We start from the raw sequence: 19,219 nt of genomic DNA on the forward strand, positions 1-19,219 counted from the left end.
AAAACAATCCAGGCAAACCTATCACTGTATAGCAGATGATGTGCATTACTTTAATCCATAGTTTTTTTTACCATACAAATAGAAATAAATCATTAACATAGGTAGATTGTAAGAGGAAAACTTGACAACAAAAAGAGTGAGACTATAATTCGGATGAGTGAAATTTGAAACAGAAAAAACACGCAATTTACATTCTGATCGTTGGAGCCAAATTGAACTCCCAACATCTTTCTTCAACTCCAGTCTCCTCAAGAATTGATGCTTCCCTCCCTCTTTCTTCTAACTAAGTTGCACCGATGAACCTCTCCCCTCCTCTTGTCTCATGCGGCCTAGCTACAGGATCCACAACTACCTCCGCACTAATCCCTCCTCTACGAGTTGTAGTCTCCCCATCACCGGCGATGCCCATCGCTCTCCTGCCATCCGTGGCTCCAACGGCACACACCACTATCACCCCACTACACTACCACGATGCCAACCACTGTTGTTTCAGCCATTGCCTTTGCCATCTTTGTGAGCCTGCCTGTACCTAAACCTTGATCCCTAACTCACTAGCGCACGTGCATAATTGCTTCTGGTGCAAGAATTACCTATATCAGTCGATTGTAGTGTAGTAAATGTGGATAACAAAACATCTCAAAATCACATAATATCATATTTATTTATGAAAAGTTTTAAATTTTGAATTATATGATATCCAATAATAGACTGTAGCTATCTTCATGCTTATTTGGTTCATGGCAAGGTGGGTCCAAGACCCTTAAGGTGTGTCTGGTTCCCCACATCTTCCATGTCTTAGCCTATCATATGATTTGAATCTTGAAAAGAAGCTCGTTTGCTTGCCTACATCTATTGTTGTAGTCTGATCTGGCGGAAACAAATATATACCTCATTCTAGTCTGAGAGTGAAACTCGAATCCGCAGTATGGCCTAACGGATACAAACTCTTCATTTACTTATGTAGGTTAGCCTACTTGTCATTATTACAAAATCATCTTCATATAAGTAATTATAATATTAACTCTTATATCTATTCACATGACCTCAAATTTATTTAACCAAACAGAAACTCAACTCAATCCATCCAGACAGATATAACTAACTATATATATTTTTAAAAAAAATATAATTTCACCCAAATTATTTCACTAGAAAACCTTATAAAGGAATCAAAACCAAACACACCTGTTTGACTAGTCACTTCTCCGTTTCTCTCTCTACCTTAGTGGGCCCTCACTCCTCTCCCTCCCACTTCCCTCCCCTCTCTAGTCTCAACTCTTGTCAGAATCTTGAACCCCCCTTCGCCCTCTCCTCGTCTCCTCCCATCTCCGCTCCCAAGGAGAGATCTCATCACCCCATTCTCAAATCGACGCCAAAACCAAAACCCGAACCCATCGATCGATCCAAAAGCGCGCCCCAATCCCACCAAATCCTCCTTAAATTCGCCATCAAATGCCCCAAATTAACCCAAACCCTGCACCTCTAATTCAAATCTGACCTTGCCATTCCCACTCTCACCGCCCCCAAAGCCCTGGCATTCCCCAGATTCCCACCGAAATCCGTAATGGCGACCGCGCCCTCCAAATCCGGCCCCAAACCCCACCCGAGGTCGCCCACCACCGCGCAGCCGCCGCCTCCGCCTCCGAACCCCGGCACCGCGGCTTCCGGCGGGTGCGCGCCGCCGTCGTCAGGGGCTGCCGGAGCGACGCCATCGAAAAACGCGGCGATGGCGGAGCTCAAGTCTCGAGTGCTCGCGGCGCTCGCGAAGCTCTCCGACCGCGACACGCACCACATCGCCGTCGAGGATCTGGACCGCATCATCCGCTCGCCTCCGTCCGCGGACGCCGTGCACATGCTGCTCAACGCACTGGTCTCCGACTCCCAGGGGCTCGCCTCCCCGGCCAGGCGCGAGTCGCTGCGCCTCCTCGCCACGCTCTGCGCCGCGCACCCGGAGGTTGCCGCGCCGCACCTCCACAAGGTCCTCGCGCACCTCGCGCGGCGGCTCAAGGACCCGGCCTCCGACACCTCCGTGCGCGACTCTTGCCGAGACGCCGCGGGCCAGCTCGCCGCGGTGTACCTCCGGCCGATGGCCGCTTCCGGTGCTGCCGAGGCGGGCAATGCGACCGTGACGCTGTTCGTGAAGCCGCTGTTCGAGGTGATGGGGGAGCAGAGCAAGGTGGTCCAGGGTGGGGCAGCCGCCTGCCTGGCGAAGACGGTGGAAGGGGCGGGGCCTGGGCCAGGTGTCATCGGGATGTTTGGGAAGCTTGGTCCTAGGGTGTGCAAGTTGCTCGGCGGGCAGGGCGTGCAAGCGAAGGGGGCACTGCTCGGCGTCATCGGAAGCTTGGCGCAGGTGGAGATTTGTAAATTTTTGTTGTGCGTGCTAGCTATGCAGCACCGATATGGATACGGGTATCGGACTGATACAGATATGGGGATATACCATTTTTTCTAGAAAACCCGATACGTGGATACGTTTTACTATTTTTTCAAAAAAACATAAATAACATGGAGGTACATCTCCAGACAGTACCATATACACAGCTATTCAAAGAGGAAAAGAGTGGAAAGCGCACTAACCGAATGGCCAGCAGTCCTATAACTACGAATTAGACTATGAGGGTGCACTCAATATAAGATAGAAGCAGCACTAACCAAATGGCCATATTCAGATGAAGTCCGCACAGCCCGCACTCAACAGACCTAGAAAGTTAGAAGAAAGAACAGGAGGCGCGGGTGGCTCTACTACTCACCAAGTCATCAGATCTAGAGGGCGCAGGAGGGCGGGGCTGGAGGCGCGACCACCGGGCGGGCGGAGCGGCTTCTGGCTGGAGGCGCGGGTGGGCTGGCTGGAGGCGCGGGTGGCCACCGGTGAGGTTGAGACCGGCGACGGCGAGAGGGCCCACATGCCGGCGGCGGTGGGCGAGTGCTGAGATGCGAGAGGTGGCTCGCGAGTGGTGTGATGCGAGTGGGAGCCTAGGAGGCAAGCAAATGATGAGGGATTTGAGTGGGCCGAGAGGACTCTTGCTGGGCCGGGCCGTATCCGCAAGGTATCCATGGAGTATCCCTGAGGTATCCGATTTTCTATAAATTATTTTTGGTCGGATACTCCTCGGATGCGTATCCGAGTCGGATACGGTGTCGGACTCGGATACACTCCTCCCTGGGAGTATCCGTGTTTCATAGCGTGCTAGATGTTCGATAAATTGGCATAAGGAATACCAGTACCAGATGATATAAAGGTCTGGTAGTTATCGGCCTATTTTGATGTAAGTGCTGCTCGATGCTGTTAGTTTGATCATAGTAGTTGGTTTGGTTGTGGCCTGTGCATCTCACTTTCAACTTTAAGGACGAAAAATGCTGGTAGGGTTCTGGTCTGGAGGGAGCAAGTCAAGTGTTTGGTGACTTATGTCGAGAGTATGGTACTACGAATGTCATCCTAGACTCTGGGCAGGGCTTCCAGGGAATTAACTGCTGCTTGGCACTACTGTACCTGTAGTTAGTTTGTTCATAACAGTCAATTTTGATCGTGGCTTGTGTACCTCTTTGAAAAATTTAGGGATGGAGACTGTTGAGGTTTTCGGTCCTCCGGTCAAGTATCTGGTGAATTATCATTGAGAGGCTGCGACATGGGTTGGACTTTGAAGTATTGTGATTGCAATGTGGTTCCTTCTGATAGAATGAATGTGGGAGATTTAGTGCTTGCCTGCCAGAGAGAACAGAATACTGGGTTTACTTGTAATCGCTGTTTGTCTTGATGAACAATGGGAAGTGTTATGCCGTTAGTGATTTTCGAGGTCTAAATAGGAGCTTTCTTAATCTTCTGGTGACATCTTTTTTATCTTTTATTTCATTATAGATTATGTGATCTCTTTTACCTTGTCATAGAGATGTGATATGTATGCGTTTGAGTTTCAGTTAACATGTTCTTGCTAATTTGTATGTATCAATATATTGGTTCATGTATTATCTGAGAGAGTAGAAGATTGGCTTTTTGCCTATTCTATTGTCAGTTGGCTGTTTGCAGCATGGTGGTTATGCATTAGTATGGTTCTCACTAGAATTTTGGTTGTGCGTTTGAATGTTTGAGAAGAGTTTTAAAGTTTTTTGGACTTTTGATTGCTGGGTGCATGGAGTAGCTTACTAGGTTGGTCTGTACCTGTGAGCTTTAGTTTGTCATTTTTGTTATGTGATCGTCTGATCGATTTATTATGATAACATGAATGATAAGGCACCAACTCATTTCTTTTAGTTTTCATTCTGGTTGTATTTATAAGAGTATAATACTGTGGCACCAAACCACTTAGGAGCATTAAATGGTCTCATCATGGAAAAATTCCATCTTGCAAGCATTGTTTTGGTTTGCATATTCCATGCTGCAATGATGCTATATGAACCCTCAGCTCTGTCATTGGGCCTCCTTGTTTGATTATCTGTTGATATATTGTCTTTCAGGTTGGAGCAATTAGTCCTCAGAATATGCAGCCGACGCTGCAAAACATTCGTGACTGTCTTGAGAACAGTGATTGGGCTACTAGAAAAGCAGCTGCTGATACATTATGTGTCCTGGCTACCCATTCAGGCCACTTGATAGGTGACGGAACAGCTCCAACCATTGCTGCCCTTGAGGCTTGCCGTTTTGATAAGGTAACTTAGAATTCACCGCACTCTATCTGGATTGAAGGAAATGTTTCTGCTCATGGATCCTTTTCAGATGCCCACGGTTTACATGCATTGTATTATGTTAAGTTATTCCTGTCAATATTTTCCCAGGTAAGGCCTGTCAGAGATAGCATGATTGATGCAGTACAGTTGTGGAAAAAGTTGACGGGAGAAGATGGAAATGGTATCAATCTTTTCTTTTGTTTTATGAGTGAATTTAGGGTTTACTACTTCATACTTATTGTAAAACAACCTGCATGCAGCAGATGGTAAAAATAAGGAGCCAGCTGATAGTGAAGGGAAACTGGACTCGAAAAGGTCAATGCAAAGCAGTGGAAAATTTGAATCTTTCAAAGATTCTTTTCCAGATTCACCTACCAACAATGAGAAAGGGAAGGGCAGTAGCATAGCTGAAAAAGCAGCAATTCTCTTAAAGAAAAGACCTACATTAATGGACAGGGAAGTGAACCCTGAGTTTTTTCAAAAGCTTGAAACAAGGAGTGCAGATGACTTGGCTGTTGAGGTGGTAGTTCCCCGCAAAACATTACTATCTAATTTACGAAATAAAGATGAATCAGAAGAAGATGGTGATCCTGCTGGTCCAGCTAACAGCAATGGATCAGCTGACGACGAAGCAAATCTGACACAAATGCGTGCTAGCTCTAATTTTCAGAACATTCGTGATAAATGGGCTGGCCAAAGAGGAAATAGAAACAAAGATACAAAAGCTAGGGCATCTGATGTTGAATATAGGAGTGAAAATAGTGCAAAAGATTCTGCTGCTGCAACGATGAACATTCCTGGAGAAGGTCCTTCTATAAATAATAAAACAAACTGGTTGGCAATACAGAGACAGTTGTCACACCTGGAGAGGCAGCAAACCAGTCTAATGAACATGCTGCAGGTTAGTTTATGTTTATTTCTGTGAAAATTTTGAAGTTTGGTTTGTTATTGTGCTAGTATGTAGAAATGAATATCACACTTCTGATTTTGTAATGGATGACAAGACATTATTGTCGGAAGCTCTAAGCCTTTAACACTTGATTCTACATGCAATTAAGATCTTACATCATAGTAACCCATGTAGGTGAAAATATGACTATTGTCATAGTGTTAATTGGTGTTAGTACTGGCCATCTTTTGATGTGAAAACTTTCATTTAGCCATCCATCAGAGACTAGAGATATCATATTGCATAACAGGACAAATGAACTGAGCTGACATGTGAGGTTATAAAAAAAATTCGGCTTCGACAAGCTGTTAGGTTTGAGCTCGATTTGAGCCCAATCAAGACTAGCTCGAGCACACTTGAGCTCAAACTCCTAATGAGGTTATACTTGGTCTTAGTCAAGCTCTCTTGAGTTCAGCTCGATGAGGTTTGAATCTACTATTTTATGCCTGTACTAGCCAAGCTTAAGATTATTTAAACCTAGTATATATTTGTAGACATGCATTTACAGAATTCGGAGCCTTATTAAGTTGAGCTCAAGCCTATTCTAACACTAGCCATTGCACTTGTGGAACCCACATTAATTGCCTAATCAGAGTAGGAAGACTATCTAGAAAACCAGGATGCATGTTTAAATTGGGGACAATGCAGCAAATATTGTCTAAATGCTCTAATGCGTTTTTAGGGTAGGAACAACTTTTTTAACCTTTGTTTTTTTCATGGACGCTTGTGATCCTTCGGATCTGCTAGACTCATGCTTTTATATATAATAGAGGCACGATTTACTCGAAACAAGCAAATATACAGGTATCTGGCCTTATCAAGCTGTGAGCTGAATTTGAGCTGAGCCTCAACCTTGAACCTTGACAGTTTCGAGCTTGAACTCGAGCTTGCCCCAAACTACTGGTCTCACCCATGCTCAGCTCATTGACAGCTCTACTGCTTTGCTTATATTGTTATTAAAATATTCTTTTATATTCTGTAAGAAAATTGATGGCTTTTGTGGCAACTACTTGATTACCTGCTGTCTTGATCCGAGTCATAATATCTCCTTGTTTCCTTGAGGAATAATGTAAATTTCCTATGTAGGTCACAAATGAGACCAAATACTGCTGAGATGTCTTGCTGTTTGCTACTTTTGAGGACAGAATACAAGCTTTTTACTAGACATCTGTTGGCTAAGTGGCTAACAACGAAATAATGCTCGTTTTTACAAATTTCAGGATTTCATGGGAGGATCCCATGACAGCATGGTTACTCTAGAGAATCGAGTGCGTGGTCTTGAAAGAGTTGTTGAGGGGATGGCTAGGGAAATATCACTATCATCTGGCAGAAGAGGTGGTGGTTCGGTGCTGGGCTTCGATTCATCTCCTGGCAGATCATCTATGAAATACAATGGTTTTCATGAATATCCTAATTCAAAATTTGGGAGGAGTGGTGATGGGCGGATGGGATTTGCAGAAAGATATTTTTCTGCAGATGGTATGGCTTCTGGTTTAAGAAGCCCATCTTGGAGACAAGATTCTGAACCATGGGACTCGTACGCATATTCTGGATCAAGAAGCGGTGTGAATGCTAGGAGAGGATTAGATTCTGTTTCATCTGACAGTAGGATGCCTCGAAATGAACGGAGTAATGATCAAGCGGGTCCTAGGAGAGGTTGGGATAAGGGGCAGGGGCCCTTTAGGTTTGGTGAGGGTCCTTCTGCTCGAAGTGCATGGCGAGCCTCAAAAGATGAAGCAACATTGGAAGCTATTAGAGTGGCAGGTGAAGATAATGGAAGTTCAAGGGCTGCTGCAAGAATTGCTATTCCTGAGCTGGATGGAGAATGTCTGAATGGTGACAATCAAGGGAATGAAAGAGGCCTGCTTTGGGAGTCCTGGACTCGTGCAATGGATGCTGTTCATGTTGGTGATATAGATACTGCATATGCTGAGGTTCTTTCAACTGGGGATGCTGAACTACTTGTAAAGTTAATGGAGCAAACTGGACCAGTTGTTGATCAACTTTCAAATGAGGTTGCAAATGAAGTCCTACACGCAGTTGGGCAGTTCTTGGTGGAAGAAAGCTTCTATGATATAGCTTTGAACTGGCTCCAGCAGGTAAACTTACGTTCAATTGCAGGAATAAATTTATGTATCCAAAGAGGCTGTGAGATGTTTTCATTGACAACTATATCAAGGAAATTTCAACTTTGAAGTCTTTTGGTCTCAAAACTGGTGCTGAACAAATTAAAAAAAAAATCATTTCATGTTTAGGCTATGGTACCGCACTCTAAAGTGCATCTCAATGTGCATAGATTTAAGCATTTTTTTAACCGTTTCATTACTTGCATATTATTTAGTATACTGTGCCTGTAGCCCCAGTGGCCAAATATTCGTCCATAATACACTCTAATGATAGAACGGATGATGAGCCATGCAAATAGTTTTGGATGTGGTATGTGATGGTGTCCTGAAGTTTGGTGGGAACGAGAGCCCAAGGTACCGAGCATTTCCTGAATTGTCAAATCTGAGTAATGTGTATACCATTATCCAGACATTGTTCCCATATATTAGCTGTAGCCTTGTAGGTATTTTGTGTGTTGAGATTTTGATGGTCTTCACCCGAGTAGTTAATCCACTGGTAGTTTGCTAGTGGCCCTTCTAACAAGCTATGGTACAGAATCTGTAAAGGTTTCAAGTTTTGTTAGTATGGCAATTTTATTAGGGAGAATAGGAGAGTCAAGGAATGGTATCTAGACTGAATTAAAATTTTTTTGGAGTGATTTTTTTTTGGTTAATGGCCACATGTTTAGCTAGCAAAGCAAAGTAATTGAAGAATTCGCAAGTTGTAACATGTCTTGGTCAAAGTTGATTGTGATCGAATAGAACTGTAGTTAATTGACGTTTGGCCATTTTGCCCTCAAACAGAATCTTGACTTTTCATTTGGTCTAGAATGAAGGCCCATCACTTTTCTTGGATTGCTACAAGGTTGAAGGAAAAATGATAGTGAAGTATGTGAAGGATATTTGATGCTTTCTTTATTGAACAAATGGGTTCTTATTTTTTGGATAGTTCTTGTTTGCTCGATGATAGAAATAATAATAAAGTTTCCTATTTGGACAGTAGGTATGCACTTGCATACTTGTGAAACAACTGCAGTTGCTTCAATTTACTCATGAAACCAACGCAGTACTGTAATTTTGTTATGCAAAGACATAGGGGTTGTTTGGTTATTGGCCCTAACAAGCTAAGCCAAAATTTAGCCAGTGGCTAAGGGGCTGATTGGTTAGGGGCTAAAGGGAGCAAGCCAAATTTTGGCCGTGCTATGAAAATTTGGCCTCTGTTTGGCTTGATGTCAAAATTTGGTCATGTCTCGAAAAAATTTAGCAGGTCAATTTTTCTATAGCGTTTCTGGGCAAATCTTGAGCAGTCAAATCGTCCGCCAAAATTTTTGGTCGGCTAAATTTTGGCTTGGCCTCAAACCAAACGTCATTTTGGCGGCTAAAATTTGGCACTGCACTGGTTTGGCCTTTGGTCAAATTTTGTCTTGGCCTGTTTGGACCAAAAACCAAACCGCCCCCAAATCAGGGCAGTGCCAAATTTTGGCCGCTAAAATGGTGTTTGGTTTGAGACCAAGTTAAAATTTGGTCAGCTAAAAATTTTGGTGGACGATTTGGCTGCCCAAGATTCGCCAAAATGGCGTTTGGTTTGATGCCAAGTTGAAATTTGGCAAGCCAAAAGTTTTAGTGGACGATTTGGCTGCTCAAGATTTGCCCAGAAACGTTATAGAAAAATTTTGGTCGGCCAAAATTTTTCAGTGCATGATTAAATTTTGACCTCAAACTAAGCGGATGCCAAATTTTCAGTGCACGGCTAAAATTTAGCTTGGCTTTCTTTGGCCCCTAACCAAACAGTCCCATAGTGATTAAGCTGACCATATAAATGCACACGATCTATAAACACAAAACAATGTGATTGTGTTTTTCAAACAAGGGTTTGTAAAAAGTCTCCACTGGTGTTCTTTTGGGGAGAAGAAAGGGTTCAATTTTCTTTGAAGAGATATTGGAGTGATCGCTGTTTATATACTAAGACGTCTGGCATTTTATGGCTTTACATTCTGAGCTGAAAGCACTACTTTGAGCTACATGTCTGAATTATGAATGCATTGGTTGTTGGTGCAGTTGACAGATCTCGTAATGGAAAACGGATCTGATTATCTCGGGATCCCTCTAGATGCAAAGCAGGACCTTTTACTGGGACTTCACGAGGCTACTGCCATCGAGCTGCCTGATGATTGGGAGGGGGCGACGCCGGTTCAGATAATGAAGCAGCTAGCTTCATCCTGGCGCATCGATCTACAACAGCTTATCAATTAGACCCATTGATTGTTAATATGAATTAATTTCATTTGTTCATTACCGCCTGTTCTTGTTCGATCTGTTTCTGTTTGGAGTATCAAATGTTAGATTGGGCAGAATGGAGATGGCACTGTGTTGGAATGGATTGGTTGTATGGGGAAATATGATGTCGATATTGTCTCACCTGCGTCGTCTTTCCTTATTCATAGTTTTATTTTTCCGATTATTATATTGTAAAACCTTGCCCTTTCGGGGTGGCCCATGTGGTGTGATGTAATGGTGCATTAGTTACTACTGGAAGTTTAAAATGAGTAGCAATATAATGTTTCTTCGGCAAAAACATGTTGTCTTCACGTCAACACTTATATGCAAAGCGAGGGTGAAACCATAATAAGGTGCTATGCACTTGCGGTTTTGTAGTCCATTTCATGCGATATCATGCATCGCATCAATCCTCTCCGCACAAGTAAGCATGCGATTCTTAGCAGGTAACCATAGCATGAAGATTACACCCAGGTGAACATCTTGAGTGGAGAAGCGCTCAAAGTCAGAACGCGCTCTTGCATGGAGAAGCTACGTTTTTGTGCCTGAGCTTGAGGAAAAATTGATTATATGTTTTAAAGTTGATCGACTATTGATAATATATTCGAAGTTGATAATTTTTTGATCATATATTTTACAGGGATTAGTTTGTAACAAAATTTCGTATTGAGTAAGAGAGGTGAAGCCTAAACTTTATTACAAACTAATCCATGTAGAACTCAAAAGATAATCAACTTCGGATAATATTATCAAAATTGAATCAAATTTTTCCGACCTAAACTGGCAGGGCAAAGACAGTACTAAGGTGATGTACCCCCTCCTCATTGTCGTTTTCTGCTCTTCTAAGCCCAATAGGCCCAACCAGCCAAGGCTGTAGGTCTTTTTGCCAAGCTCGACCATCTCAATCTCTAACTGAGAATTAGGTATTGAACTAAGTATTAGAGTTAGATTGATTGGGTAGGGTTAATCAAATTAGGTATGTGCTTGATTATGATGCCATGAATAATCTAATTCCCCTTTTATCTAGGTGTTGATATTTTTTTTATCTAGGTTAAGGAATGGCTAGTGGTAATTGACATATGGTGTATTCAAGAATTCAAAGATGAGGTCAGATTTTGTTAGGCAAGCTACTTTTTTTTTCATGTCAAGGTAATCCCGATATCATAGCTTTATATATTCATTTCAGCTTTGGCTCTGTCTTTGGCTGGCTAGCCCCCCCTATGACCAATTCCTGGCTCCACCCCAGTGAACCGCATCACCAGGTGGTGCATTGTCACTAGCGTCTCCACCCTCACGAACTAAATCCCGGCGCACAACCTCTGCTCGTCGTCGAACGCCACTAACGAGCAGGGTGACGCCTGGCTCTCGAACCAAGAAGGGTTGAACTTGTCGGGATTGCAGAAGATGCCAGGGTCCATGTGCGTCACGCTCAAAAACCATAACACCTGCCACCCTTTCGGCATGAGGTAGCCGTCGAACTCGATGTCCTCGAGGGCTCACCGGAAACTACCGAAGATGGGAAGGATCATCCAGAGCGTCTCCAAGGCCACACATCACATGAAATTCATGGTGTACAATGTTGGGGATCAAATCGCGTGCTCACTCGATCTTGTACAAACATGCACGCACACACACACACTCATGCTCAAGACATGACTATACAACATATCACCCCCTTAGACATGTCCTGCATCAACTTCTCTGATGCACATCTACTGCCTCATTTCAACGAACTTGACCCGCCCAAGCGATTTGGTTGGAATGTCAGCTAGCTGCCCATCAGTGCCTACGTGCTCTATTGTCATCTTCTCTTTTGCGAGGTAGTCTCAGATGAAGTGGAATTTCATGTTCAATGTGTTTTCTTCGTCTGTGATGAACATGATTCCTACTCAACTCTATTGCAGAAATATTATCCACCTTGAGCTGAATTTTTCAGTGTTTCTACCAAGCAAATCTGCAATGAGCAGAGACAACCAAAGTCCTTGACATACAACATTTCTAGCTGCTATATATTCTGCCTCACACGATGACAAAGCACCAATCTTCTGTTTTAGAGAATTCCAACTGATTAGATTACATCCAAGGAAGAACACTATCTCACCAGTGCTTTTCCTATCATCAAGGTCACTAGTGAGGCCGCTATCACTAAACCCCACAAGCCCTTCTTATATCTTCACTCCTTTCTTGAACACACATCCATAATTCAGTATTCCCTGCACATACCTCAAGATTTGTTTCACAACAGCCTTTATGTTGCGTTGTGGGTTTTTCCATGTACTTGCTCACAACTCCAACTGAAAAAAGCCAGATCAGGTCTGGTGTTCACCAAATACCAAAGGCTTCCCACAATGCTTCGATATTCAGTGGGATCAATAGTAGAGTCATTACTATTCTTGGTCATCTTTACTTTGGATTCCATTGAAACCACACATGGATTGCAACCCAACATACTTGAGGTCTTTAGAATTTTCTTTGCATAGTTGCTTTGACACAGAGAAATCTCATCTTTTCCTTGCTTTACTTCAATGCCAAGATAAAAGCACAGCAAACCAAGATCACTCATATTGAACAATGAGCTCATTTGTGAATTAAATTCTTCAATCTTCTTACTGCTTGACCTTCTGTGATCACCATATCATCAACAGATACACCAACCAATAATACCTCACATGCCTCTTCTCTTCTATAAACATCTTGTTCAATTGGACTTTGAGCAAAACTGAGTGAGAATAGTGAGGTATCCAACTTAGCATTCCAAGCATGAGGTGCCTGCTTCAGACCATAAATTGCCTTTCTTAATCTGAACACAAAGTGTTGGTGATCAGTATCAACATACCTAGGTGGCTGCTGCACATAGACTTCTTCACTGAGCCTCCTTGTGCTACAAAAGTGATTAATACCCAGACTGACTCCATTCTAGCCATTGGAGTGAATACCGCATCATAATCCACCCCCTGATATTGGCCATACCCTTTAGCAACTAATCTAGCTTTGTGTCGAACCACATTGCCATCAGAGTCCTTCGTCAACTAACACCCATTTCAAACCAAAGGCCTTGTGACCAATTGGAAGTTTGGTTAGCTCCCATGTCTTGTCATCATGGATTGCCTTCATTTCCGCTTCCATTGCTTGCCTCCATTCCATCTCAGTCATAGCTTGCTCAATGCTTGAGGGTTATTCAATGGCTACTAGGTAGAAATCGCCCTGTTCTATGTTAGAACCTTCGGATGGGAAAACTAGGACAATACCGTTGTAGATATTCCCCAGTGCTCAATATTTGAGTGTATTCCCCTCAGAATCGTGTGAACCTTAGTGGGTGGTGAAACCCACTCAATACAACTTTGATTTTGTGCATCACTTCTTACCGGAGTCTATTGTCGGGTTGGAGATGCAGACTGAAAACTGACAGGCACAACTTCATCCAACTAAAAATTGTCCAGCATGCCAGCAGAGCCACCAACAGTGCTAGCAATCTGCTGATCTGAGCCTTTCTCTTCACTTGCAACTCCAATGGTCTAAACTACACCATCATTAAACAAATATTTGGTAGTGAAAATTTCTAGATCATCCCTTTCATTTGAAACTTCCCATTGCCATCCTTTGTCTTCTTCAAAAACTTCATCTCGGGTAACATGAACCTTCTGGGCCACTGGATCATACACCCTATAGGCTTTTGATCCTGATTCATACCTAAGAAGCACAATCTTTACTGACTTGTCACTGGCTTTTGTCAGGCCAAACCCTAACTTCTTCATGTGAGCCAGACAACCAAAAACCCTGCGATGCTCTACATTTGGCTTCTTACTGAACAAGGCTTCATATGGTGTCATGCCTTCTAATGATCTTGTGGGAGACCTATTTAGCACATACATAGCAGTTCTCACTGCTTTAGCCCAAAACTCACCATGTACATTTCTTCCCTTTATCATATACTGGCCATTTCTACAACTGTTATTGAACATCTTCAAGGTATCTGCCTTGGTTTTCAACAATTCTACCCACATATATCTGCTGAAATCATCAACCACCAACAAGAAGTACTTGTTGCCACTAGGTGTTGGAGGTGTCACTGGACCACATAGGTCTCCATTAGCCAGCTCTAGCTGCAGCTTAGCACAATATGTTGAGGATTGAGGAAAAGGGGACCTAGTCTGCTTCCCAAGGACACAATTCTAACATAACTGCTTAGGGTGCTCCAACACAGGCACACCATGGATCATCTGAATTTTTCCCAAACTCATCAGTGCACGAAAATTTAGATGTCCATACCTTTCACGCCACAACCATGATTGATCACTGCCCTTTACCAACAGACACACGTGCTTAGTCAGGTTCAGATTGAGCATATACTCGGGTTAGTAGCCTTTGTTCTCGATCAAGAATCTCCATGATGTCATCCTCGATCACCACCTTGCATCCCCCTCTTCGAGCTGCCCTACACTGATGATGTTATTCTGGAGTCGAGGGATGTTGTATACCTTAGTAAGGGCTCGATGATCTTCATTGCGGCATTGTAGGGTGATCACACCTTTTCCACGTATCTCTACCGACATATCATAACCAAGGTGCAATGTGCCATTCACTGACCGATCCAGCGATATGAAAGCCTCATGGTTACCGATCATGTAATTGCTGTCCCCAGTGTCCAGGTACCACACCCCATCTTGTGCAACAACATCAACGTCCACCTTCTCGTTCATCAGCATTTGGGGACCGGATGACATGCACACCGGCATATCCTGGCACACCTCATCCAAAAGCAACGTGTGCCACTTGTTGTCGGCCTTCGCCAAGTTCACCTCCACCCGCTGATCCTGGCGAGGCTTGCGACATTCCTTCGCATGATGGCTATATTTGTTGCAGTTGTAACACTTATCCTTTGAGCGGTCATGTGTGCCTCTTGCGCCGTGCTGGACAGGCCACCATGCTTGTGACCATCTCCATGTCCACGGCCGCGCGATCGGTCGCTTCTATGCCCAGCACCGTTCCGGTTGCCGCCTTTAGATCCTTCACCTTGCTCCTTCTTCTTAGCCCATGCCAGCCACTCCTCCTTTGTGAGTAGCAGCTTGCTAGCTGAATTTTCCTCGGGTGGTGTGTACCACTCCTTAGCAATACGCAGCCACCCTGTCAGCTCCTCCACTGATAGCTTCGTGACATCAAGGAGCATCTCGACCGAGATCGCCACCTACAAGAACTTGTCAGGCATAATGCATAGAAATTTGCGAACAATCTTCTTGTCTGGCAAGTCATCGCTGAGCTCCCGGAGCTGATTTGCAAGCCATGATCCGCATCGAGAATTCATCAATAGTGTTGCCATCCTTGAATTGGATTGATTCAAACTCGGTGCGGAGCTTCCGCACATTTGCCTCGGGGACACGTTGTATACCTTGGTGCATCACCTTTATTGCCTCCCATTCCTCTTTGGTTGTGTTCCTTGCCAATGCCTAAAGCATCTCCGACGGAACCGCATGCAAGCTTGCCACAAATGCTAGCAATTCGCGTGGTAATCCGTTATGTCGGGCTCGATCGCCACCATGTGCCTTGCACTTGAAGATTCACTCTCATCAAGAGGGCCAAATCGGCGTAGTTCATGCACGTCAACATAGGGAGCGCTAATGAGCCACTCGATTCCCTCACAACCCTCTGGACCACCACCTGTTGGCTCCTATCAGCGTCGTATGCGTCCGAGCCATCGTTGCCACCAATCGTGCGACAGCCGAATCTATCTTCGTTGTCAGTACAGATCCTGGCCAGAGGAGGGGACTTCGGGGAGAGGGAGGCATCACTGGACATCGTCGATGTTTAACTGGGTCTGATACCACTTGTTGGGGATCAAATCGCATGCTCATTCGATCTTGTACAAACACACACATGCTCAGGACATGGCTATACAACATACATGTCCTCCATGTTAGTGCCTCATTGTCGGCCTTGTTCTTGGCGATTTATTCGTGCTCTGTGATGGACAGGGAGGAGTTAGGCAAGGCCATGGAGATTTGTAGCCATTGCTGAAATGGTTTCTTGATTACCTAGGACCATGGTGGCTAGGGTGGCAGGGTCGACGATGAGGTGGTGGACCATGTAGGTGATGAGCACGGATGACGTGTCGTGACCGGCGACTAGGACGACCATGGCGTTGTCCACGTTCTCCTCGTCTGTTAGTAGCTTATCACCACTGTCATCACGAAGGCTGAAGAGGTAGCTCATGAGGTCGTCCGTGGGCGACCACTCACCCCGCTCCAGCTTGGCGTTCTTCTCCCTCAACGTCGCCTCGAGCACCCTGAGAGACCTCGCACTCGCCCTGAGGATCTTGTGGAAGGCCTTGAACAACGGGTCTAGTGGCACCAACCATGTCCCCTCCAGCATGTTAGTGAAGGCCGAGGCGAGGTGCTCCCTAACGGCCCTGTGCTCGAGGCCAAAGAGCAGGGTCACGATGATGTAGAATGTTAGCAACTTCATCAGCAGAAACACTGCCGCAGCATGTCTGGCTTGAGCAGCTGCATCATGGTGCCACGCGTGCTCCAGTGGTCATCACCGACGAGCTCTAGAATGTTCCTCCACCCCAGCATTAGCGGCAAGCACCCGGGCTGCTTTGGGGCCAGTGTCTCTCTAGTGAACACCAACTTGTTCGCCGTTGGTGCCGTCACGAACACTGTGGGGGACCAAAACAAGACAACTTCGACAATAGGCCGTACCAGTTGACCCGGTGCTGCAGCCACCTCTCACCCGTGTTCCTCTGCATCGCGTGGAGCAGGCCCAAGTTGTGCCCAATCACCGGTAGGCCCAGCGAGCCTGAGGGCAGGTTTGCTGGCAATGGTTTTGTTGATAGCAAAATTTGATAGGTCACATATTATGTGCAGGCAGGACCGCATTTATTTTTAGAAACCATCTCGGATACGATTTGCAGCTGATTGGATACGAGTAGACACAGGTCAACCCCTTTTATAAGTACATGGGGACCATCGATTCACAGACGCACAAGCCAATCCAGTAGAATCATTTTTTTTCCTTCTTTTCCTTTTTGCATCTAGGTTTAGGGTAGTTGTCGGTGTATCAGGAACCGGGGGTCCCTGAGTCCCGAGGCCAGGCCAGCCATCCACCACGCACCGCCATCCTGCGAGGTCTCTCCCGCAGGGTAAGGAGAGTTCGAGTCCCGGGAGAAGGTGCTCGGGACCACAGTCATTGGTTCCCGAGCACCCCAGTTCCCCGATGATCCGCGGAGTCTAAGTACCGGGAAGAAAAGTGCTCGGGTCGGTGCCAGGTCATCCCCGAGCATCCTAGTTCCCCGATGACCAGAAGAGCTAAAGTTCCGGGAGAGAGTGCTCGGGGCTGCGAGCAGCAGCCCCCGAGCGCTCGGTTCCCTGAGGTTCCACACAAAGAGTGCTCGGGAGAGAATGCTTGGGGCTGCACGTGGCGGCCCCCGAGCGTTCGGTTCCCCGAAGGATCGGGCAAGAGTGCTCGGGAGAGAGTGCTCGGGGAGGTGAACAGTACCCCCGAGCAGCCGGTACCCCAAAGACACAGATAGGCATTCCCAGGAGAGAGTGCCTGGGGAGGTGAACAGTACCCCTGAGCACTCGGTTCCCCGATGACCCAGAAAGGCCCCCGAGGGGCCCACCGATGAGGTGTCCGCCAGTCAGAGGCCGAAGCCGCATTTAATGAGCGTGCGTGGCTTGACACATCCAACTGCTCCCGCCGCAGCGTCAGTCCCTACCATGCTTTGGCAGAGGGGCGTGGGGCTATTAATTGCACGGGTCCCGTCCCGTATCGCCGGTTTCATCCCGAGGATCGCGTTCCGTCTGCCGCCCTGCTGTGGCAAAGGAACAAGACAGGGCGGGCACACCGGGTTGCTTTGCAGCTGCCCAGTGGGCCCCCTCCACGACGCCCGTTGCCAGGGCGTCCACAGTGACAGGTGACCGGGCGGGCGGCGTTTTTCCACCCTCCGGTCACTTCGCCCAGAGAAATGATGACGCCTTTCCCAGTGATGGTGTCTTGGAACTTGTGTCCCCCTCCTTCCCGTTCGGGGCATGGCGTATCCGGCAAGTGCTTAAAAGAGCCGGCAACACAGAAGCAAAGGGAGGAGCTTTGGGCTGAACACGAGTTGACTCACGGAGAAGACCAACCCCACAACGAAGCAAGCCAACAGACGGAGACATTGTGAGCAAGCTTGAGGATAGCTCCAGCCAAAGAACGAGGGGCCTCAAGCTCTTAGTTAGATCATATTTCTTGTAACCAGCTACATCCTTGAGGGATCTCCCTCAGGGACAGTTATTGCATCCATACAGGAGTAGGGTATTACGCCCCCGTGCGGCCCGAACCTGTCTAAACTCCGGTGCATTTACTTCTTTCTGCACTAGGTCATCATCCACCACCGGCCGTAGCATTTACTCTCATTCATTTCTCCGACGAACTTATTCAGGATCATCCCCCCGGCCGAATCTCTAAAAAGGGGTCTCTCGGGATCCCTGCGACAGGAGTTAATCCTCCGACAGTAGTCTAGTTTATTCTTCTTCCTCCTGATCGACTACACACCCCTGCTGCTGTTCATCGCATTGTGTGAACGCGCACCGATGTCAAAGGTTCTGCCGAGCCTGCTGTCTTCCTGTGCTCCCACGTCCAGCAGTCAAGACATAGCTCCTGAGTGAAGCACAACCTGTCCAGCCCACGGAGCCTCCTATCGTGTTGCGTGCATGTCATCAAGCCATCGCGCTTCAAAGAGACCTAAGTACACCCAGCTATCCACCGAAGTAGTGCTCAGATCAAAAGAAAATAAGGTTGTGTTGGTGTCATCACATGTGAACATGAACAATACCTACTACCACTGTCGGACTCTTCTTTGGGTCATCTTGTGCAACTCATACCAGTCCCTGGATCAATAGCCGGTATACACATTTTTTCAACAGAAGTAAATATCACATACATACATCGATTAAAGTATTAGATTAGGCTACAACACATAGTTCATTACAACAAGGCCTGTAAGCTTAATTAAACAGATTCTTATAGCACAACGGAAATAACACAAAAGTGACCTAAGCCTTACAGGCAACTTAAGTGCGGACGAAACCTAACTCTTATACTCTTCATCTTCATCTTCGGCGAAGTCAGCTTCTGGGTCTTCATCTGAATCCAAATATAGTGTAACACCTTGAGTTTTAGCATTTATATTATAGCAAAATTTTCTCCTTTAAAAAAATCTAATTAATTAATCCAACGTAAAACCTAGGAA

General features: G+C 45.7%; 1 protein-coding gene and 1 pseudogene across 2 annotated transcripts; one reads left to right on the top strand and one right to left on the bottom strand.

Moving 5' to 3' along the window:
- Positions 1-1,240: 1,240 nt before the first annotated feature.
- LOC133892759 (microtubule-associated protein TORTIFOLIA1-like) lies at positions 1,241-10,134 on the top strand. 2 transcript variants are annotated; one of them, XM_062333704.1, is made up of 6 exons: positions 1,241-2,350; positions 4,453-4,644; positions 4,771-4,843; positions 4,923-5,563; positions 6,832-7,710; positions 9,775-10,134. In XM_062333704.1, the coding sequence occupies exons 1-6, from the start codon at positions 1,565-1,567 to the stop codon at positions 9,967-9,969; spliced, it is 2,766 nt and encodes a 921-aa protein (XP_062189688.1). In that variant the 5' UTR covers positions 1,241-1,564; the 3' UTR covers positions 9,970-10,134. The 2 variants fall into 2 exon arrangements, with proteins under 2 accessions (XP_062189688.1, XP_062189689.1); XM_062333705.1 differs by having other exon boundaries at positions 4,926-5,563.
- Positions 10,135-11,201: 1,067 nt separating this feature from the next.
- LOC133892112 (taxadiene 5-alpha hydroxylase-like) lies at positions 11,202-16,813 on the bottom strand (annotated as a pseudogene).
- Positions 16,814-19,219: the final 2,406 nt, after the last annotated feature.

This window comes from Phragmites australis, chromosome 15 (assembly GCF_958298935.1).
Source record: "Phragmites australis chromosome 15, lpPhrAust1.1, whole genome shotgun sequence".
Taxonomy (NCBI): domain Eukaryota; kingdom Viridiplantae; phylum Streptophyta; class Magnoliopsida; order Poales; family Poaceae; genus Phragmites; species Phragmites australis.

Bases quoted from the DNA above. Each gene is read 5' to 3' on its own strand.
- LOC133892759 (XM_062333704.1), top strand. From the start codon at position 1,565: ATGGCGACCGCGCCCTCCAAATCCGGCCCCAAACCCCACCCGAGGTCG. The intron at 4,844-4,922 runs GTATCAATCTTT...ACCTGCATGCAG, and splicing joins GACGGGAGAAGATGGAAATG to CAGATGGTAAAAATAAGGAG. The intron at 5,564-6,831 runs GTTAGTTTATGT...TACAAATTTCAG, and splicing joins GTCTAATGAACATGCTGCAG to GATTTCATGGGAGGATCCCA.